Source organism: Mastacembelus armatus, chromosome 18 (genome assembly GCF_900324485.2).
Source record: "Mastacembelus armatus chromosome 18, fMasArm1.2, whole genome shotgun sequence".
Lineage (NCBI taxonomy): Eukaryota > Metazoa > Chordata > Actinopteri > Synbranchiformes > Mastacembelidae > Mastacembelus > Mastacembelus armatus.
Genome location: NC_046650.1, coordinates 9,994,217 through 10,018,645, shown reverse-complemented (window position 1 = coordinate 10,018,645; position 24,429 = coordinate 9,994,217). Strand labels below are relative to the sequence as shown.

At 40.3% G+C, this 24,429-nt stretch overlaps 1 protein-coding gene across 1 annotated transcript in view; it reads left to right on the top strand.

Annotated features, from left to right (window-relative positions):
* The window catches only part of LOC113125193 (titin-like), a 245,017-nt gene that overhangs the window by 131,031 nt on the left and 89,557 nt on the right, over positions 1–24,429 (top strand). Inside the window, exons 44-47 of the mRNA XM_026298523.2 lie at positions 1,209–1,472; positions 2,020–2,286; positions 2,415–2,690; positions 16,418–16,690. Of these exons, the coding sequence (XP_026154308.1) occupies positions 1,209–1,472; positions 2,020–2,286; positions 2,415–2,690; positions 16,418–16,690 (1,080 nt within the window). The remainder of the gene's footprint in view (positions 1–1,208; positions 1,473–2,019; positions 2,287–2,414; positions 2,691–16,417; positions 16,691–24,429) is intronic.

Below are 24,429 nucleotides of genomic sequence, written 5' to 3'. Positions count from 1 at the left end.
GTGGAGTTATAGGTGGATCCATGGGGATTGGCCCATTTGAGTTAAATTGCTGTTTCAGGATTGGTCCAGCCCTTCCCTGAAGTCTATAGAAGCACCAACTGACAGCAGCCTGGTCTCCACTCCACCTCTGCCTCTCCCAAGGGAACAAGACGCTGTATATTGTGAGTTCTGTGTACTTGTGAGTCGTAACCTTAGAGAAATGAAGTTGTGAATACGGTAAATATTACACTGTACATATTGAGCACAAGGTAGCACTTAATAGGAGTGAGAAGCCCTTTTATGTTGTATTTGGTTTTCTCCTGTTTCTGGATTTAGAAGTTTTCTTTAGTTTTGTTTGGTCAGGTAAGGTTAGGGTTTGTAGTAGAATTTTGCTTTGTTGTTTTGGGCATTTGTTGGACTCTAAGGCAATAAATTTCTCGTTTGTGCTGCTGGTTTCTTCTTGAGAGTGGGAAAGTGTGGAGAAAGCAACCCTGTTATGTCTGGGTTTCCCCTCGGCCGGGGCATAACAGGTTTTACACCATTTAATGCAATAACCAAAAAAGTATTATTGAGTGAGAAGTTTGAAGCTGCTAAAGTATGTGTCAATCCCAGTGTTGTGTAATTTTTGTAAAAGGGAAGGAAACAGAAACAAATATGAGAGATCCTCTGATGTGATGTTTATATAAAACGAAGCTTGAGTTTCTCCACAGTTTTTGGTTTCTCTTCATGTGTCAGTGCTGGATGTGAGGATGGGAAACATTTTGCTCAGTGTGCTGGAGATTTTCTGTGAGTAAACCATCAACTAATGTCACAGATGAAGGAAAATGTTGTAGTGAGAAAAACACAGATTGGTTCAGTTTCCCTGAAGGTTTGGACAGAGCAGACTTGTTACCAGCTTTGCTGTTCTATAGACTTCATGATTGAATGTGGAGGGCTGTGTTAAATCATTATAGAAAACATCATTAGTTGTTGTGTTTATTGTATCACTTGTACTAAGTTTCATCCTTTATTTCAGTGCTGAGTACACTCCTCAGCTCTGGACACACTCAAGGTAATTACAGTTTTACTTTTCTTCTGCTTTAACTTAGTCACTTAAGATGAATCTCAACCTTCTGTTTCCTACTGAACTTCTGACTTTTCTCTTTGTATTTTCACATTTTAAAAGGTGCTTGTACACAGATTGTGTTGAGTAAACTGTGTAGTGTTGTGTGGATGTTGTTGTGTTTTAGATGCTGTGCTGACCCTTGAGCCCAGCTGGTCCACTTTTTTCACTGGAGAGTCTGTTTCCTTCATATGTGACATGAACGAAGGAAAAGACACTGACTGGGAATATAAAATAAACAAGGATGGTCAAGAGTTTGTTCAGTACAATAAATATAAGAGTTACACATTACAACATCTGTCTATAGCTGACAGTGGTGAATACCAGTGCTTTGGTCGTAACGACAGCTATTTTACAAAACGTAGTAATAAAGTGACTTTGACTGTATCAGGTAAGTCATCAGTGTTTTATTACCATGTACATGTTGATCATGGATACTAAAATTTATTTATGAACCTGTTTAAATAATCACTATAATTGTGTTAATATGCGCAGTATAAATGTGCCTGTGTTTTAATCTAACATCTAAAACATTTTTGTTAGAATAATCTGAAATATTGAGCAGGACAAATTTATTTTTTCATGGTATTTTCTTTCAGATCACAATAGTTATTAAAAAGTTCATGTGCTGTGATCCAGATTTATTGTACTTTGTATGTCGGTGTAAATCACCAACGATTAAAGATCAAATCATGAGAAATAAAACAGATTCTTCAACATCAATAATCTCACAATTATTTGTGGGTCAAACACAGGACTGAATCAGGCTGAGTAGGAAGAGAAATGTGGAATTTGTGACTTGACCTGAAGGTTTGTGTCATGATGTGATAAGAGATTCAACATATGTGAAATAAGAAAACACCTAATATTTCCTGTCTTGTCTCCTTTTAGGTCATTTCCATTTGAATAAATGACATGTTTTATTTTTATAACAACAGATAGACCCAGGGCCACAGTGAGACCAGGATCAACCACCATACCAGTAGGAGGCAGTGTGACACTGACCTGCTCTGTGGACGACTCTGATGGCTGGAAATATGACTGGTTCAGACGAAACTCAGGTTATACTGAAGCTCAGATCAAGACAGAGTCTACAGACAGAAAGATCAGAGTTTCAAAAGGAGGAATCTACAGGTGCAGAGGAGGAAGAGGAAAACCAGTTTTCTACACTGATCCAAGTGTTGACGTCACCATTGAGATAACCTGTGAGTTTAATTATTGTGTTTGGAATAAAAAACATACTTTCCCAGTAACAATTTTAAACCTATGAAGTTTTCTCTGTTGGTTTCATATTTCTGTTTGTGTCCCAACTGGATATTTTTGGTGTGAACAGTTTCCAACATGGTCACTGTGACCCAGCAACATGACTGGCCTCAGATATTCAGTGGTGAGACCATCACTGTCAGATGTGAGATCCAGGGAGCTGGAGACACTGAGTGGGACTATGAATGGAGAACAACCAGGTCAATCACACATCGGACACACGTTAATATCTGGACCTTCAGAGCTTCTGGGTCCAGCAGTGGGGACTACATGTGTAAGGGCAGACTCAGAGGGGACTGGTATTCTTCAACAAAGTGGAGTGAAGCCACCACAGTGACTGTATCACGTAAGTTTTATTTGTTAAGTTTTCATCTATTGTCATGTCCACACACACAGGACACCAAGGAAAAATGCTGCTGGAGCCTCTTGAGTAACAAACTGTGGTTGTTTTCAATCTGCAGCTTCTGAAATACAAGAATTCACTGGATAATATGAAGCAAAGGACATTTTTTCATTTTTTCTGTTTCCACCAGATCAGCCCAAACCTGTCCTCACTGTGTCTCCATCATGGCTGAGTCCTGGAGCCTCAGTAACTCTGAACTGTGAGGTTGAACATCCATCTGCAGGATGGAGGTTCTACTGGTATAAGGCTGTTCCCAAACTATCAGGCGACTCCTACAGCTATGAGCTGCTACCTGGAAATAGCAGTGGGACTGAACAGGATTCCTACATGGTTCATGGTCAGACACACACAGCAGGATATGTGTGTAGAGCTGGAAGAGGAGACCCAGTGTTTTACACTCAGTACAGTGAACTGAAGTTGGTCTGGTCTGCAGGTCAGTTTGTTTATTTCTTCATCTTGGTCTTTCCAGTTGTTTGTCTGTGACCAAATTGTCCTGAGAAGTAAAGTCTGTGTCAGTATGATCCTAAAGGAAACTATAGGATTATTTCTGTTGCAGTGGTTTAATGTTACTGTCCAGTTGTGTTTATCTCACAAGTTCATCATGTTGTTTGTCAGATGTTGATCCAGCAGCGTCTCTCACAGTGAGTCCTGACAGAGTGCAGCACTTCACCTCTGACTCTGTGTCACTGAGCTGTGAGGGAAACTCTGCTGAGTGGAGAGTCAGGAGGTTTCCTGAGGACAGGTCCCTGTCATGTCCCTCTAAGTGGAGAATGACTGGATCCACATGTAAAATCTCCACTTCACAGTCCAGTGCTGCAGTGTACTGGTGTGAGTCTGGATCAGGAGAGTTCAGTAATTCAGTCAACATCACTGTCCATAGTAGGTTTTGTTACGTTTTGTTTTTATTTCATTTTGTTACTACATGTGAATTATTTTCAACATCCCATTACATGATTTAATTCACTGTATCATACATCTCCGTTGTATAAATATACAGTCGACTTTGTGAGTTTGGTCCTTTTACTGTGTGATGACAAAACACATGAAAGTTTATCACATTTCAGCAGCATCAAAACCTGGATGGTAGGTCCTAAAGTCACATGTTCTTTGTTCCTCAAATAAGTGTAATCTCAGATGTGCTGAAAATACAAATCACTATACAAGCTCAAGATTTGTCTCACTGAAGGTTTATTCATGATCAGATTATATAAAAAAATGTCTTCTGATTTTTGTAAAAGAAATGAAGTTCATTCATATTTTATTAAATCTTGTTGTTTCCAGTAGCTGTGTCAGGAACCTCTGTGTTTCCTGTGCTGCTGATCGTTGGGCTGGTTTGTGGATTCATACTCATTGTTCTGATCGTTTTGTGTTGCTACAGACAATCCAGGGGTAAGACCTTTTTCCTCTGATCTAAGAGGTTTAAGTCCTTCATCATTTATTATGTGGATTATCAGAGGAACAACTTACAATACAAACCATGTGACATCACACGTCTTTTCTTTTTTCCAGCTCCCTGTTTCAGCAGGTTTGTACAACACTCTGTCTTCACTGTTCTCCATCTTAAAAACAGCAGGAAACATGTTTCATTATTAAATGCAACTTTGACTGATTATCACTAATATGCATTTGTATAAACTCCATGTTTCAGGTTCAGTCAAAGAGCCAATCAGAGCTCTGCTACAGAGCAAGCAGTCAGCCAGTATGAGAATCAGCCAGTATACAGCTCTCTTCTCCACGGTCAGTCCTTCATCTCGTTCTGAACGCTGCCACAGCTTTTTCTAACGCTCAGCTTCTGATCAGGAGCCGTCAGGAAATGTTTTGGTCCATTTGTGTCCAGCTTTACAGAAGTGCCCTCAGCCCCTCTGCTGCTGCTTTAACACTGTCACATGAACCCACATGTGACCTGAGGAAGCTCTTAAATCTGCCTTAATATCACAGACATGAGGGACTGATGGGACTTTGTTTTGACTCTCACTGACCTGTAGGTGATGATTGTGTCTATGAAACAGTCAGACGCCCTGGAAACACTGGAACAGGTACGGTATCAACTCTGATCAACATATGGGCAGTTTCTAATGAAAGAGTGTGTTTTTTAATACTTTCATGTGATCCTCTTAACAGGGACACATGACAACATAGAGGAGAGCTCTGACTACTATAACATGAATCCAAACTCAACCACAGGTACATGTTTGTTAGTGTTGTATGTTTCCTGCTCTGTGTAAGGTCCAATATTCATTGTCTTATTTGTAATTATTTACATTTATTTATGTGATTTTATTTTGCTTTGGAAACACTGGAACAGGTACAGTAGAAACTTGGTCAACATGAAGCTGTTGGAAGCTGCAGTGTTTAATGACATGACACTGTGATTTTTATTATAATTGCCACTCTCTAATGAAAGAGTCTTTTTTAATAACACTTTGATCATTTTAACAGGGAGACATGACAACATAGAGGAGAGCTCTGACTACTATAACATGAATCCAAACTCAACCACAGGTACATGTTTGTTTAAAATTTCTAAAGCTAATTACATCTGATTTAAATGTAGTTTTATTCTGAAAATACACGACACAGCTGTTATATTTGGTACATCATCATTTTTATACTGAATAGATGTTTGTTTTTAGGATTTTAACTGCATTTCATGCAAAAATCTGGTTTTATTCATTTCCTTCTTCATGTAAGGTCCAGTTTTCATTATTTGTCCTATTTGTAATTATTTCCCTGACTCTGTGATTGTGTGATTTTGTTTCAGATCCATATAAAGATCAATACATCAACAAAACAGGAATGAATATGGCTGTTTTCTTCTTGACTGCTCCTTTGTTGCTCCTCATGCAATGTCAGGTTGTGTCCAGCAGATGTCGCCATATTTGAGTGTGTCAGAGGCTTTGACACAGTGACCTGTTTGAATAAATCTTCCCAAACCTGTCCTCACTCTGTCTCCATCATGGCTGAATCCTGGATTCTGCAGTGATGATAGTCTGATCCAAAGTGAGGACAGAAAGGAGCTGAATATCTGCTAAAATATTCTGTGGATATGTCGCTATAGTGTAATGCAAACTGTTCACTGAGCTGTGTGTATTTCTGTGCTGTCTTTAATTAGTGCTGCAGTACCACAATAAGAGAAACAGGCGTTGGCTCAAACCAAGTGTCTGCTGTCAGGGCGATGACATGTTTGACACCTGCCTGACCACAGTCAGCAGACTGAGGTCATAGGAAGCACTGAAGGTGCAAAACCTTCCTGCTTGGTTTGTTTTCTTCTGAGAAATATATAGAAAATATATTGACCGTCCACTTGTTGGCACCAGTCATTGGACTGTTCAAAATTCTTCTTTTATAAAAATGTCATTTTACAACTTAGTGTGTAAAGAGGAACTGGAAGGGGATTTTTTTTTTATGCTAATAAGAAGCTGCTTGGTCTGTTTCTTCTCAGGCCAAAATTGCCCAACACAACCTGGTTGTTGCACACAATGGTTCAGGGTTTGGTTTAATTGATTTCCTGTTTTTGTATTTAGTTTCTGAAATCATTTTAGAAACATGAGGTAAAAGCTAAAAAAAATCTCCTTCATTGTCACTTCTGAGCATCAGTCAGGACGTTTAACTGTGTCTTGTCAGATTTTAGTCTGAGACGTTTATCATGTTGCTGAAGACCAGACATTGCTGTGTTTGTTCTGTTTCCCATGAACTGAATGAGACAGCCCAGTATGCAGCTTCACCTAAAGACCACAACGCCCATTAGCTGAGTGTCAACACACAGTTAAATCACATGGTGACTGTTGCTGTTGAAAACTGACAAAAATGACTTTGGTTCATTTTCTCTCTAAGAAAAACATAAAATGGTGTATACATGATGAAAGAGAAAAACCTCCTGGATCAAACATGGATCAAATAATTCCACTAAATAAGAAAAGTCTGGATCATATTTTCTGTCAAATTCACTGAGCAAAGTAATGAGCCCACACATACAAGACATGCTGTACATGTCAGTATACACAGTGAACATGTGTTCACAGTGTCAGGGACATGAAGTTTACACTGTGATGGGATTAAATGAAAATAAATGGTCCTAAGTTTCAGAGATGTGCAATAGTTACTTAGTTATTGTTAATGACATTTGAATTGAAGAGTTTAATGACCAGGCACAAACCTTTGCACAGCAGACAAGCTAATATATTGTTGCAGTGAGCAGGAAGTCTAAACATGTCAGTGTGTTGTGGTTAAAGCCATTGTAGATGTGTGGGTTTGTATAAAAAGACAGAAGAAGAAGAGGCAGGGTGTACTCAGGAGGAGGAGCTGAGAAATATTCTGATGTCATTTTACTAAATAAGAAAAGCAGCTTCTCAGTCTCTTCCTCTTCTTTTTTCTGAGACATTATTAATGTGAGACAGAGACATTTCTCAGAAGCAGAGCAGCAGAGTGACAGTGTCAGTGGATGTGAAGATGGGCCACACTTTTCTCTGTGTGCTGTCATTTTGCTGTGAGTACATCAGTGGTTTTCCACTTCTGTCCCTTTACAGGTTCACTCATGTTTTGATGTTTTTATCAACATGGTAGTTTTGTAGTTGCAACTTGGTCACTGATTTGGCTTCGCTCAGAGTGGAGGACAGTGTTAAATCCACTACTGGACTAGTTATTGTTGTACAGTTTATTGGTAGATGTGTTGCACAATGAACTGTATTGTCTCAGGTTTTTACTATATAGTTTTTCATTTATTTATTTTACATATTTTTAAATCTTGCTACATTTTTACAACATAAATAACATTTCAAATGTTTTCAGTATCAGCTGCTTCTGCTGAATCTCCACTTGGTCTTTAAATGTTTTAGTGTTTTATCATATTGACTTCTATCAGACTGATCATGGCTAATGAGCTTTTATTCTTTATTTTAGGGCTGAATATCCTTTTCTGTGGAGAAACTCAAGGTGAGTAGTTGCCTTTGTTTTCTCGTTTCCTTCATCATTTATATATTATTACATATAATATTGTCTCTTTTTATGATTAATTGTAATACTCTCAATACTATTATCCATCATCATGTAAACACCATTTTACTTCATGATACTCTATAAATGATTAAATTACCAGATTAGTGTCCAAAAATATGAAGCTGCTTAATCTTCAGAAACATTTTATTTTGGTATTTACTTTTTATGGACAGTGTTTTACATGTTGATGTTGGACGATCAAATGTTGCACTGAACCTTGAGGAAAAGTCTGTTACCTTGACGACACAAATGGGTTTTCTCTTCATGGTCTTATCTGACCAAAGGGCAAAATGATGAACAAGTGGAGAGTGCTGCTAAATCTAATGGGCCCAGTGGATCAGCCACAATTGGGACTGATTTTAACAAAAGATAAAAGATTATACTAAAAATCAGTCTAATTGTTAGACAGGAAGTGTTTCTGCTCTCACTTTGAGGAGAGACGTGGCTGCCGCAGTGCCTTTTCTGTTGAACTATCAAAATTGAGAAATCACAATATAAAAGCTTCACATACAGATGTGTGACAAATGATATAAAGTGTCTAAGTAACAACTTCAGTGATTGTTGGTGTGTTGTATATTCTGTGTTTGTGACCACTAGACTCCAAAATCTGTAGTTATTCAGTTGTTGAGCTCTGGTGGCAGCAAAGTCCATGACACGTGTTTCACATTATCATCAAACACATTAAACCATTCAGTGAGACCTGTGTCCTGTATGAAAACATCTGTGTTAGTTCACTTCATATAGACATTTAAATTCAGCTAAATGTTTTCTGTCAATACGTTTGTGGTTTGGAGTCAGTGTGTTACTGTTTGGTCTGATTTCATAAACACATGGAACCAAACAGGCTAAACCTCAGCAAAACATTATGTATAATGTCAAATACATGTTGTTTCCATTGTGTTATTTAAATACTTTACATTATCATCATTTTCTTGTTTGGTTGTTTTTGTAGCTGTAGAAGAAACTGGAGTCAAGGCCACTGTGACAGCAGACAGAACAGTCATACCAGCAGGAGGCAGCGTGACACTGACCTGCTCTGTGCAGGACCGTACTGTCATTAAATATGACTGGTTCAGACAAACCTCAACTAGTAAAAAGGATTTTTATAAAGCTGAAGCTGTTTCAAACAGAGTCTCTGTCTCACAAGGAGGATTTTACAACTGCAGAGGAGTGAGAAATGAGAGAAAATCTGTCACACTTGAAAGTGAACCAATCACTATTGAGGAAACTGGTGAGTTTACACATTTACTCTGGAATAAAACAACATGGATCCTTTAAATGACTAAAAATCACCTGAAGTGTGGAAGAGATCAATGTGTGATGAAAAATGAAACATGATGAATGAAAAACTAAAGTCCAGGAACTTTTATGTCTTTGTGAAAGTTTGAAATCAATAACTAAATATTGATCATGGTATTAATGTAACATTTGTCAGATCCTTTAATTGATGAACAGACACAGTAGAGAAGCTGAAGTTCCTTCATTAATACTGTTCAGATTCATGTTTAACCATCTGACCCTGGATAAAACCTGTGACTTCTTCATGCAGTGTTTGTGGATTTGATTGTGTGATAACTTATTAAACATTGTGATTTAAGCTGAGTGTTGATGAGACAAAGGCTGTGGTTGTGAATAAGGAGGTTCAGCTGGTCGGGAACACACATCAGTGGAAAAATGGCTGAAATATTTTCCCATTTGTAAAGTTGATGATAAATTGTGCTGGAAGTTGAACATGCTCTTCATGTCCACATCTCAGCATTTGTTGTTATTCCATAAAGAACATAACATACTTTATTAATGCTGAACACAAAGGGCCTGACTCTTGGACCTTTTATTGAATTCATTTTGGAGGATCACTGTCGCCCTCTGTAGGCTCAGTTTCAGATTCTCTCCTCAGGCTGTGGTTCTCTGACAGAAAGATGTTTCCTAACACTTTACTCTTATATGTTCTAAATATCAGTGAATCTCCTGGTTTCATCAGTTTCATGAAGATTCTTTGCTGAATCTTTTCCTAAATGTGTTTCAGTATTTTCACTGAGCTGCTGGTACAGAAACCTGGATGTTAGAAACAAGACTCAGCTCCAGAGGATCATCACAGTGTTGTCCAAAATAACTGGGGGACAAACAGCCTGTTCTGTCTGCTCTGTGTAAATGTCTGTGCAGACTAGTAGTATTTTGGAGAACAGCTGTCACCCTCTGTTTGCTGAGTTTCAGCTGCTGCTCCTTAAAAACGTGCTGACAAAGTCCTTTTACCTCTGGAGAAAGTTCTGCTCCTGATGCCCAGTTGTTTTGTTTCTTTACGTTGTTTTTTAAAGACACTGCTCCAGATGTTTTCATCTGTCTGTGATTTTACTGTCCATGGCTTCTGAGTTGACTTTTATTTAATTTTAGATTTTCTGTCTCTGTTAGTTTCCTAACTGTGTTTTTCTGTGAACAGTTCCAGATGAGGCCACTGTGACCCTGCAGCCCAACTGGCCTCTGATATACAGGGGTGAGACCATCACTGTCAGATGTGAGATTCAGGGAGGTGGACGAACTGAATGGACGTATGAATGGAAAGCAGACAAGTTAGACAGACGTCCAACACACAATGAACACAGGATCACTGCAGCTACTGAGTCTGACAGTGGAAGATACAGCTGCCGGGGTAGAAATGACTATTTATTGACAGAGTGGAGTGAAGTCGTCACACTGACTGTGTCAGGTAAGATAATAATATAATAATAATAATAATACATTTTATTTCATGGCGCCTTTCAAACTCTCAAGGTCACCTTACAGAGAGAAAAAGGAAGCATACAGCATGAAATACATAGAGTGCATTAAAACAACAATAAAATCAACAATGCATTAACAGAGGGCCAGAAAGTAAAGGCAAAAGTGCGGAGCATCCAGGAGGTGGGCGATGCACAGCAAAAGCAAATTGAAACACAGAAACCCAGATGACAGAACAACAAATATGAAACAATATGAGACAATATGAAATAGGCAGAGGGTGGTAGAACATCACGGGCTGCTTTGAGAAGTTAAGACAGTTAGGTGGAAAACACTATACGGAACAGATACGTTTTGAGTGATGATTTAAAAGTTGATAAGTCCGGAGACGACCGGATGCGATGAGGGAGAATGTTCCAAAGGCGGGGCGCAGTGTGGCTGAAGGATCTAGCGCCCATGGTGGCCAGGCGCACTGTAGGGGTGCAGAGGAGAGTGGAACTGGAGGAACGGAGAGTACGAGGCGGAGAATAGATGTGAAGTAGATCAGTGATGTATGGTGGGGCAATAGAGTGGAGGGCTTTGTAGGTGAGAAGGAGGATTTTATAGTTTATACGGAAGGACACAGGGAGCCAGTGAAGTTGTTTAAGGACAGGGGTAATATGATGTGAGAATGGAGTTCTGGTGATGATTCGGGCAGCAGAGTTCTGGACAAGTTGAAGTTTATGAAGTGATTTGAGAGGTAGACCAGTGAGGAGTGAGTTACAGTAATCCAAACGAGAGGTGACAAAGGCATTAACGAGTATGGCCGTGCTATCGATGGTGAGTGAAGAACGGATGCGGTTTATGTTACGGAGATGGGAGTAGGCTGACCGGGTAGTGGTATTGATATGCTGAGTGAAGGAGAGAGTACCGTCTAGGATGACACCCAGGCTTTTAACTTGGGGGGAGGGGAGGACAGTATTGTTGTCAATTAAAATGGAGAAGGTGCTGGTTTTAGAAAGGGTGGATTTGGTGCCCACGAGGAGAATTTCAGTTTTGTCGGGGTTGAGTTTCAAAAAGTTATGGGTGAACCAGGATTTGATATTATGTAAGCAGGTAAGGAGGGAGGGAGGGGGGAGGGTAGAAGATGGAGCAGCAGAGAGGTAGAGCTGGGTGTCGTCTGCATAACAGTGGAAATTGATGTTATGTTGCCTAAAGATATGTCCGAGAGGAAGGAGATAAATAATGAAGAGGAGGGGCCCCAGGACAGAGCCCTGGGGCACGCCACAACTGACAGTAGAGGGCTGGGAGTGGAAGTTCTGGAGATGGACGGACTGGGTGCGGTCAGAGAGGTAGGAGGTGAACCATGAGAGGACCGAGCCGGCTATGCCGATGGAAGCAAGGCGATGGAGGAGAATATTGTGCGAGATGGTGTCAAAAGCTGCAGTTAGGTCAAGGAGGATGAGGATGGAGACAAGGCCAGAGTCTGCGGCTACTAGGAGGTCGTTGGTGATTTTGACCAGGGCAGTTTCAGTGCTGTGAAGATGGCGGAAACCAGATTGAAAGTGTTCGTATAAGCTATTGGCGGCAAGGTGGGTATGGACCTGGTGGTGGACAACTTTTTCAAGAATTTTAGAGAGGAACGGGAGATTGGAGATAGGGCGGAAGTTGTTAAGGTTCGCAGGATCGAGGCCAGGTTTTTTTAGGATTGGTGTGATGATGGCTGTCTTGAGTGATGGGGGTACGATACCAGAACTGAGGGAAGTGTGAATAATGTGGGTAAGATGAGGAAGGAGAGAGGGGAGACAGAGCTTGACGAGGTTGGTTGGTAGGGGGTCAAGTTTACAGGTTGAGGGTTTGGATTTGAGGATCAATGAAGAGATAACGGTGGTGGGTGGAATGATAAAACTCGAAAGCGGGGAGGATACTGATAGACAGGGTAGGGTACAGTGGAGGCAGTTCGCAGTGTCACAGATGGGGGGAAATTGCTGGTGTATATTTTCGATTTTTGATGAGAAGAAATCCAGGAAGTTATTGCACAAGGTGGTGGAGAGTGAGGGGAAGAGAGGAGTATCGGGAGGGCCCAATAAATTTTTGACAGTGGAGAAGAGGGAACGCGTGGAGCCAGAGGCGGATACAATAAGAGAGGCATAGAAGTCAGATTTTGTTTGGGTAATGGTTTGCTTGTACTTCAGTATGTGGTTTAGGTATAAGTCCTTGTGGGTGGATGAACCGGTTTTTTTGAAGAGACGTTCAAGGCGACGGGCTTGGGTTTTGAGGAGGCGGAGTTCGGGGGTGTACCACGGAGCAGAGTGCGTAAAGGATACAGATCTAGTTTTGAGTGGGGCGAAGTTGTCGAGTAGATTTCGTAGCTCACGGTTGAAATTGGATAACATGTTGGAGAGGGACGGTGTATAATTAGAACATGAAAGGTTGTTGAGAGCAGCAGTGAAGGAGGGGAGGTCGATGTTCTTTAAGTTACGGAAGGTGATGGTGCGGGAGAGGTGGGTTTTGAAGATAGGTAGTTTGGAGTTAAAGCAGACTAGTTTGTGGTCGGAGAAGGAGGTGTCGAGGGTAGAACATGACTGAGCTGTGACGCCAGAGCAGCAGACTAAGTCGAGGGTGTGGCCTAGAGAATGTGTTGGGGAGGTGATGTATTGTTGGAGCCCAAAGCTGTCCAGACAGGAAATGAAGTCTTTTGTTGTGGTGTTGTTGGGATTGTCGAAGTGGATGTTAAAATCACCAAGAAGAATTATGTTGGCTGACAGAGAGATGAGGTTGGCTAAGAGGTCAGACAGTTCATCCAGGAAGGTCGGGTTGGGTTTTGGTGGGCGGTAGATAGTGGCCAAGAAGGTTGGTGTGTGACCGTGAATACGTGCTATGAGAGCTTCAAAGGACTGAAAGGTGACAGTGGGGTGGATGGATATTTTGTATTTAAGGTTGAACAGTATGGCGAGGCCGCCACCGCGTCCCGAGAGGCGTGGATGGGTGAGATATGTGAAACCAGGAGGAATAGATTGATTAAGTTCAGTGAAGTCGTTGGGCTGCTGCCAGGTTTCAGTTAAGCACAGGATGTCGAGATTGTGTTTTAGAATAATGTCAAAGATGAGGGATGCTTTTTGAGAGAGGGAGCGAACGTTAAGTAGCCCAAAATGAGTGTTATGGAAAGGTGTAGAGTCCATGTGTCTGGGGATGTTAGCTAGAACAGAGTGGTTGATCAGGCGTATACCAGGTTTCCTCGGCTGAGGTCGGGAGGATGACCAGATGGAGGGGATTGGTAGTATGGAGTCAGATAGTCAGGCTTGTGGGACAGAATGGACAGGTTGTCCAGTGTTAGCGTGTGGGGTACAGTGAACTGCATGTTGAATGTTGGTGGAAAGTATATGGGAGCCCAGGCGGTTGGGATGCAGACCATCTCCTGCAAAGAAGGCAGGTCGGTTCCAGAAGAGGTTGAAGTTGTCGACGAAATGGAGATTGTAGGACAGGGAGACAGACTTGAGCCAGGTGTTGAGATTGAGGATTCTGCTGAAGCGGCCAGAGCCTCTTCCAAACGTGGGGATGGGACCAGACATGAAAATAGTCTTACCACAGTTGCTTAGGAGGTGGAGGAGAGAGAGAAAATCCTTTTTAGTTAGTTCAGACTGGTGGAGTGACGTGTCACAAGTTCCGATATGAACAATCATTCTAATGATGGAAGACGGAAGTGTTGGCAGTAATCCAGGAAGCATGGCCAAGATGTCTGAGGTCGTAGCTCCAGGGAAACAGTGAGTAGTGGCGTTGAAAAAGCGTACATTCCTTATAGTTGAGTCTCCGATGATTAACGTGGTTGGGGGGAAAAGGGGGCGTGGAGAAGTCGCCAGTAGTTGGCCGTTTGAGTCCTGTCGTCTTGTTGACTGGCGGGGAGGCGGGGCGGTGACATCAGGTGCTGAGGTGGAAGATGGAGGCGGCAGTTCGGTTGGTCCGTAGCTAGGGTGCCCGTGAGTGTGCCTGAGCACGGCCTCGCGAAGGATCCTACGGCGCACGGATGTAGTAGCTGAGCGGGATGGAGACTGTTTTCCGCCGGGGCAACGGGCTTCGCGAGGAGGAGGAGGAGATGAATAAATGTTTGTTGTACATTTCTTTTGACTATGTTTAATCTAAACCAGGAAACAAAAGACCAGTTTTTACAGGCACTGAGAAAAATGAGTTGTTTGAAGGAGTCCATTGAACTTTATGGTTTTTACTCCAAGTGTCAAGGGACTTCCTGCCGGGGGACCTTTACGCTGAAGGGACTTCCTGTCTACCCCCTGCTCTGGTCCCCGGCAGCTTTACTTTGGTTATTTGTGTTCATTAGTTTCACCTGTTGTCTATTGTTTATCCCTTTCACCTGTGTTTAATCACCTGTTGTGTTTTCCCTATTTATGCCTCCCTCCATCCTTTGTTCCTCGCTGAATCATTAGTTGCTGTAAGTTGTAGTGAGAGTTAGTTTGCCTGGAAAGTGAGTTTTTATGATGACCGTCCCATCCAGTCATTTCTTAGTTTTACTGTTTCATCCAGTTCCCGTGTGTTTTTGTCTTTTGAGTTTTGTATTTGTTGCCCTGGAAGTCCCAGGAGAAATAAAGCCTTTGTTGTCCTGCATTTGGGTCCTACCTTCTCTCCCGCACCTCCACTCCGACACCAGTACATGACTCCAAGTGACTGTCCAGATGTTGTATGTCTCCAATGCTGTTATGATGCAGATGTTTCAGTGGTTTTAGTGCAAACTACAGCTGACACCTGATGCACATGGCTGCCACATAAATGAAGTAGAAAATATCAGATGACACGTGTGTTAGTGTTTGTCTGAATATCTTTTCAGATACAAGTCATTCAATTTAATTCCAGTACAAACCTCCTGACTGGGTCAGTGCTGCATAACATCATGAGTGTTTAACCACTTTTCTTTGAAGAGATGTTGTGGAATTGAGTCCAGTTCTTTTCCAGTCTAATAGTCATTGGTCCTTTTTGATTTGGGTAAAATTTAGTTTAGATTTGAAAAGTTTCCAATGAACAACTTTATCTTCTAGGGCTGTTCAATTATGGAAAAAATCATAATCACGATTATTTTACATGTTTACTCAGTGATTTTGGAAATATGTTGTATTTATTGAAGAAAAAAATGAATCATCAAAACAAGTAATAGAAAATATATTCAAATGTACAAACAGCGGTCCTGACACCACCACGTAGTAAACCCCATAATATGTTTGTGATCCACGTCCACTTCTTCGAATCCAAACTTTCCAAACAACAGAATTGCTTCTTCCTGTTTTGTTGAACAAAGACTTCTGTGGCTGCTCTCTTGCTACACTCGAGCTGATTTTTAAATGGCACCAAATATCACATACGCCACTTGTTTCACTGACAGAATAGGCTGAGAGAATTCGGGTGAAAAGTGCATCCGCGTGATTCAGGCCAAAATAACTGGAAAAACGGAATAATGCTTTTTTTCTCGATTACATAGTTTTTGTGATCGTTGAGACCCGAAGTCAAAATCAAAATTCGCACAGCACAATTATTTTCTATGTTTAGCATAAAAATATGCAGCATATTTAAATAAAGCCACATGAAAAAACTGTGAATATGTGAAAAGCCTGAATATCTTGTAAATCTGTTATATTAAGTTAAAAATATTTATTTTTAGAGCAACTCCTGTTTTAACCACTGACCTGTTTTGTTGGACATGTTTGCTGTTTGTTGTTTTGTTGTTTTGTTTCTTTTGTTGTTTTGCTTGATAGGATCAACACTGATACCACTGTTAGGATTAACATTTTATTATCCAACATTTTATTATCCAACATTATCAGGTCCAGGGTTTAACAGGTTTAACCATTACAGAAAAGAAATACAGAAAGAATTTGGTACTAACCAAAACTGTCTGCTTTTGGTAGCTGTGGCACAATCCTTACACTGAGTGGTGGTCTAATCAATTTGCTTCTCACTGTATTTATTCTAAACATCAGGTAAACCAAAGGCCCAGCTGAGTGCTGATGACACAGACATTCCAGCAGGGGGCAGTGTGACCCTGACCTGCTCTGTGAAACCATCATCTGGATGGAAATACCACTGGTACAGAGGTAACACATCCTCTAAAGTCCTGACTGGACAAGATGCAGTTTCCCACTCACCTGGACAAATCAGTGTGTCACAGGAAGGACTGTACTGGTGCAGAGGAGGAAGAGGAGACCCAGTTTACTACACAGAGTACAGTGACTCAGTGACAATCTACAAATATGGTGAGTCTGGTAAAACTTTCATGGAATACAAAGTGCAGAGAAACCTATTGTGTATTTATGAATATTTCAGACTAAAACTAATGGTGTGATGTTGATTTAACCTGCTGTAATTTTTGTTTTGTTGTTGCTGATTGTTGAACATGAACAGTCCCAAACAGGGCGGTTGTGACTCTGCAGCCCAGCTGGTCTCAGCTATTCAGAGGTGAGACGGTCACTCTCAGATGTGAGATCATGGACGGAGCAAACACTGAGTGGGAGTATGAATGGAAAACAACTAACTCACTGAAACCTCCAACACAACATGACTACAAGATTCAACCTGTTTTGTCATCAGCCAATGGAGAATACAGCTGTAAGGGCAGAAGTAAAGGTTCACAGTCTTTAACAAAGTGGAGTGATGCCACCACACTGACAGTCTCTGACTGTGAGTCAAATCAAACTTCATCAGTCATCATTTTAGTTTTTTCTGAAACTGTAGAAAAGTATTTGTTATTTAGGTAATTATACTTTAGATAGTTCACCTTTATATTTGTATTATTTGTTTTCATGCTGAGAAAATCTGTTTCCACCAGATCAGGCCAAACCTGTCCTCACTGTGTCTCCATCATGGCTGAGTCCTGGAGCCTCAGTAACTCTGAACTGTGAGGTTGAACATCCATCTGCAGGATGGAGGTTCTACTGGTATAAGGCTGTTCCCAAACTATCAGGCGACTCCTACAGGTATGAGCTGCTACCTGGAAGCAGCAGTGGGACTGAACAGGATTCCTACATGGTTCATGGTCAGACACACACAGCAGGATATGTGTGTAGAGCTGGAAGAGGAGACCCAGTGTTTTACACTCAGTACAGTGAACTGAAGTTGGTCTGGTCTGCAGGTCAGTTTGTTTATTTCTTCATCTTGGTCTTTCCAGTTGTTTGTCTGTGACCAAATAGTCCTGAGAAGTAAAGTCTGTGTCAGTATGATCCTAAAGGAAACTATAGGATTATTTCTGTTGCAGTGGTTCAATGTTACTGTCCAGTTGTGTTTATCTCACAAGTTCATCATGTTGTTTGTCAGATGTTGATCCAGCAGCGTCTCTCACAGTGAGTCCTGACAGAGTGCAGCACTTCACCTCTGACTCTGTGTCACTGAGCTGTGAGGGAAACTCTGCTGAGTGGAGAGTCAGGAGGTTTCCTGAGGACAGGTCCCTGTCATGTCCCTCTAAGGGGAGAATGACTGGATACACATGTAAAATCTCCACTTCACAGTCCAGTGCTGCAGTGTACTGGTGTGAGTCTGGATACGGAGAGTTCAGTAATTCGGTCAACATCACTGTCCATGGTAGGTTTTATTAGGTTTTGTTTTTATTTCACATTTCCCTGTATATGCAGTTTTCTCAACATCCCAGTACATGATTTAATTTACAGTTTACTGTATCATAGGACACAGTTGTATGAACATACAGATGACTTTTTAGGATTTTGACCCTTTACTCTGCTGTCTGGTGACACAAACTTTAACATCACAACTCAGCATCAAATCCTGGGTCCTAAAGTCACTTAGATCTTCTGTTTGTCCAAACAGTATAAACACAAATATGCTGAAAATACAGATCACTACACAAGCTCAGGATTTTTGTAAAAATGTTGTTATTCATGATCACTTCATAAAAAATAGTCAAAAAGAAAATAAACAAACTAAAAGAAATCCATAATAATATAGTTTGTTCAGGTGCTGGTCAAATGTTTGAAAATAAAAAAAAAAGAAATTCCCCAAAAAATGTTTAGTCAAGTTCATGTTTTTTTTTACATGTGATCAGAACTAAAATGTTTATGTCTGAAGTTCAAAAGTATTGTACAATCTATAGAACATTGTAGAAGCTGTTTATTTTTTGGTAAGAAGTTTCTTTAAAGAAACAAAGTAGGTTGTGAGTCCACAAGACCAAGTTTCAGGTCTTATAATGATCCTGTAAAATAAAGAATCATCTGTTCTCATCATTGTACATCAGCCTGTTGTGAAGATCTGCAGCAGCTGATCTGACTGAAACTGTTTTCCAGATGCAGATATTATCCTGGTGAGCCCAGTCCGTCCTGTGGCTGAGGGAGACTCTGTTACTCTTGGCTGCAAGTTGAGAAAAGACAAATTAGTTTCCAGTGTGTTTTTCTATCTAAATGACAAAGTTATCCATAATAACAGCAGAGGGGAGCTGAGTATTTCTGCAGTGTCAAAGTCAGATGAAGGTTTCTACAAGTGTCAGTTCTCAGGACAAGAGTCTCCACAGAGCTGGATGTCAGTTACTGGTGAGTAGATTGAAAACATGTCATGATTTTCCTTTTTTAGGTTTTGTAGATATTCTTGTCTTTCCTAAAGCTTGAAATCACCTGACTGATTTTTGTGAAAGAAATGAAGTTCATTCATATTTTATTAAATCTTGTTGTTTCCAGTAGCTGTGTCAGGAACCTCTGTGTTTCCTGTGCTGCTGATCGTTGGGCTGGTTTGTGGATTCATACTCATTGTTCTGATCGTTTTGTGTTGCTACAGACAATCCAGGGGTAAGACCTTTTTCCTCTGATCTAAGAGGTTTAAGTCCTTCATCATTTATTATGTGGATTATCAGAGGAACAACTTACAATACAAACCATGTGACATCACACGTCTTTTCTTTTTTCCAGCTCCCTGTTTCAGCAGGTTTGTACAACACTGTCTTCACTGTTCTCCATCTTAAAAACAGCAGGAAACATGTTTCATTATTAAATGCAACTTTGACTGATTATCACTAATATGCATTTGTATAAACTCCATGTTTCAGGTTCAGTCAAAGAGCCAATCAGAGCTCTGCTACAGAGCAAGCAGTCAGCCAGTATGAGAATCAGCCAGTATACAGCTCTCTTCTCCACGGTCAGTCCTTCATCTCGTTCTGAACGCTGCCACAGCTTTTTCTAACGCTCAGCTTCTGATCAGGAGCCGTCAGGAAATGTTTTGGTCCATTTGTGTCCAGCTTTACAGAAGTGCCCTCAGCCCCTCTGCTGCTGCTTTAACACTGTCACATGAACCCACATGTGACCTGAGGAAGCTCTTAAATCTGCCTTAATATCACAGACATGAGGGACTGATGGGACTTTGTTTTGACTCTCACTGACCTGTAGGTGATGATTGTGTCTATGAAACAGTCAGACGCCCTGGAAACACTGGAACAGGTACGGTATCAACTCTGATCAACATATGGGCAGTTTCTAATGAAAGAGTGTGTTTTTTAATACTTTCATGTGATCCTCTTAACAGGGACACATGACAACATAGAGGAGAGCTCTGACTACTATAACATGAATCCAAACTCAACCACAGGTACATGTTTGTTAGTGTTGTATGTTTCCTGCTCTGTGTAAGGTCCAATATTCATTGTCTTATTTGTAATTATTTACATTTATTTATGTGATTTTATTTTGCTTTGGAAACACTGGAACAGGTACAGTAGAAACTTGGTCAACATGAAGCTGTTGGAAGCTGCAGTGTTTAATGACATGACACTGTGATTTTTATTATAATTGCCACTCTCTAATGAAAGAGTCTTTTTTTATAACACTTTGATCATTTTAACAGGGACACATGACAACATAGAGGAGAGCTCTGACTACTGTAACACTATGTCATGTGTATAAATTAATGTTGTTGTATATCTGTATAGAAGGTGTTGTTCGTCATGGACGGAGTTCCTTTCATTATGTGCATTTAAAGCTTATTTTTCTGTGTAATATGTGGCAAGAAAATTCAACTTTCTTAATTAGCTCTGAGCATTGTGTCTGTTCTGGTCTTGAGTTGCATGAGTTTGAATCACTTGTAACACAATCCCATTTATTAATGTGTCATTTTCACAGGCCGATGCTGTGACAGGTTGGTGTGACACACTTTTCATCTCCAAGTTAACATTTAATAAAGTGCTAAATATAATTTACCAGCTGCTACTAACTACTGCATCTTTTTAAACTACGTGTTTCTGTCAGGTTTCGAGGAATTATTCTTTACTTTAGGACCAGTAATTGCCCACTCTGGTACTCAAGGTTCAAACAAGACTTTATTTAACAGAACTGGCGAAACAGGAAACAAAACAATTAGCAAAGTGGGGACGGGTCAAGGCAGGGAAACCCATGGATATGAAACATGAACACGGGACAAAGACATGGACATCAGGGAACAAGGCATGAGGGTCTGGGTCACACACACTTAAGGAGCCACACCAGACACACAGGGAAACAAGAGCATGAATACAGGGAATCAGGGCATGAGAACACCAGGGGATAAAACATGAAATGAGACAAAGACACATGAACAGAGGACATGGGAAAAGACCAGAAAACTAAATTTAAAAAAAGGAGGCAGAATACTAGTGATGGGCAAATGATACCGAGGCTCTGGAGCTTGTGTCACTCTTCCTGAAGCGGAGTGATTCGAAACACTGTGTCGAGGCTTGTATCAAAACACCAGTGTCACGTGACTGATGACGTTTGAACATCATCACTGTTTCGCTTCACTCTTCATTGCTTCAAAGTGTTTCAAAGCTTTTCATTGGCTCATAGTCTTTCAGTGTGTGTCATTGGCTCATGGCGTTTCCATGCATTCTGAGGCAATGACAGCTTGACAGGTTTGACAGGTTTGAGTGGTTTGGTGCCATACCAGCTATATAAGATGCATCATTCTGCTTCAGGATTTGGAGAGTGAGAGTGAGAGTACTTTGGCAAGTTTCACGGCGAGTCCCACCAATAAGCGACGTTCTAAAGTTTGGGATCATTTTGATCTCAAGAGGTCTGAACTTTTACTGCTGTCATGGGATTGAAACAGTGCCAGTACTTCATTCGTGCTCTTTAGAGGTTGCTATGGCTTCAGTTGTCCACCAGATGTCACCGTCACTGAAGTCTCGAAGCTTTGAATCTTTTTCGGCACAATTGTCAGAAAAGCCTCAGTGCTTCATGAGGCTTCACTTGCCCATCACTATCAAAAATCCAAGAGAAAACAAGTGTATCAACAGGCTCGAACAATGTCTAGCAGGACTCAAAACCATGCATTAACAAACAACCTGGCAAAGGACAGTGGCTAAACCAAGGTATAAAAGGTAAGGGACAAAACAAGGCACAGGTGAAATCAATAACTAATTGGGGCAACAGTCAAGGGAACAAAAAACAAAAACTAGTTCCTGTCATGATCCTTCAAAGTAAAACCAAAACAGGGAGTCAAGAATACGGATCATGACAGTTTCAGGTTCACCCAGACACAAAGAGTGAACGAGGATGAATCTCAGCAGCATGTTTACTCCGTACTTCTTCATGGTCAGTCTTCTGTTGTTTTCCAACAGTTTAATCCTAAACACTTTTTCACAGAGGTGATTCTTCAGGGGAAACATGTCAATAGAGTATAGAAATCTGAGTAAATTGTAGCAAATACTTTGGTTTATTGACAAATATTTGGTACTTTTTCTTTCTTTCATTATCACTGACCTGTAGGTGATGGGAGTGTTTATGAAACAGCAAGAGGCTTTGAAGATGCTAGAAAATAAAGGTATGGTCTAAACTTTAACCTGGGGCTGTTTACTAACTCAGCAATTCAAATTATGGATTAATTAGCAAGACAAATGTTAGTGTTGTCTATGAATCAATGAGAAGCTCTGAAAATGTCAGTAATGAACTTGACAACGTTTAATAAGTAAATACTCAGTTTAATTTAAAGGCTTTTATTCTCTCCTTTGTCTCTTTTCTACAGCTGTCTTTACAACTTTTTCAGATGCTGTGAAAGCATATTTGGATTAGCCAAAGGAAGTCAAAGATTATTATGAAATCATGTGATGATGACATCTCCATTTGATTTTGAGCATGTTGGCCACACACTGTTTGTATCTACTTTTGAACTTCCAATTCATGTTTGAGTTGTGCTGTAAAGCGTGTCTATTCTAGCTTGGTTCTCTCTTTTTTTTGTAATATCTCCTGTCCAGTATCATTACGCTGCCATTGCGTCACTTCTCCTTTCAAATGAAGTTTTGCAAATGTGTTACGTGTTAATTACATTTCAGAGTTTTGTCATGTGCTTCCCTAAATGGGAGGAAAAATACAAAAAACAAATAAATAAATGCAATAAATAAACAATAAATACATATAAAAAATAAATATAGCCTTTTAAAACAGTGTCTTCCATGGGAAAAATGTTCTGCATGCATTTCCTAAATTGTAGTAATAGAATTCATTGTAAATATGTTTTAAATGATATAACTTCATGCCACATACAGTGCATAACTAAGCTGTGCTTTTAACTTGGTACATGTTGCAGGACACTGCTGTCTGTGGTACCTTGTGTTTTACTTATCTAATCTCTCTGCATTCAGCTGTTATTAGTCATGGAGAGTAGTTCCGTAGTTTCCGGTCTGAGATTGAAATGTTTTTGACAAAGCTTTGTTCTTGGTGTTTGTGGTTGTGAAATGCATTTTAACCATCTTCTTCCTCATTCTTTATTAGCAAATACTAGAAATAAAGATTTGATTGCTGTGTGCAGAAAGATAAGTACCAGAGATGATAAAGGTTCCAGTGTGATGACTCTGATGAAACATCAATTCAGTGACATGATTTGTAGGAGTGAAGTTGAGTTGAATTATCACGTACTGAAGTTTGTTTCTTCTCAGGCCTCTGCTGGCTGTGCCAAGTGTTTAGCAGCCAGTAGTTTACAGTGTTTATGCCAAAGTTGCAAGAGATTTTTGTCTCGACAGACCACTTGTTCCTGTCTGTTTCTCAGAGAATTTACATCGCTTTTTGTGCGTTGTGATCGGAGCAGAAGTTGGGTTGTGTGCACAATATGGGGAAATATGTGTAGATGATGATGTGACAATATGCTGCTGAAGTTGCAATCTGGTATTCTTGCATTGTTCTTAAGTGAACTGCTTTTCTCTCTGTTTGTAAAAAGAGATCTTTAAAATTACAAATTAACTGTGGTTATTAATGTCCTTCTTCAAGCTGGGCACTGACAACTAATCTACTTGACATTGTTGAAAACAGACACATCTACAGAACATTAGTGTTTATAGATTGAGCTAAATTTAGCTTAAATTTTACTAATTAAAGAGAAATCAAATGTCTTAACAGAAACTTGTCTGTTTATCTACAGAAAAGTGGATTACACCAGTCCAGTTTTCACACCTTGGCCTTCCTGACATTCCTGATCTTGTTTTTGTTTTTCTTGTTTTTCACAAAAAAAGTTAAAGCTGCCTGTCATCATTCTCATACAGTATTTTTATACACACAGTTTAAATATTCATACATTTAGTTTATACAGGTACAGGCTGTTTAGTGTAGGTAAGACATGCACAGAAAAGGACTTGTAATAATTATTGTCACTTCCATCACAGATTTCTCATTTTACTGTTTTATTTGAGTCAGTCCATTTATATTTGCAGTGGAGGTCAAGAAGCGTCATGTTAAAGTGAACTGTGGTCAAGCCCAGTACAGAGGTGTGAGTTTGTACAGGAAGCAGACATGCACTAAATTGTCTTTCTCAGACGCAGTTACACATTTTGTCTTGATACAAAGCATCGGTGCTGGATGTGAGGATGGGAATAGGGTCTGTGCAAAGTCATAATGTAGAAACTGTCTACAGCATTTTGCAAGTTCTACATGTGGCTCCTTCAATTGGCAAGACTGACAGGTGTAAAAATGTGAAAGGACACCAGGAGAGAGATGAGGCTTCGGCCCAGGGTGAGGCAGTGCTCTGAGTGTAAACTGACCTA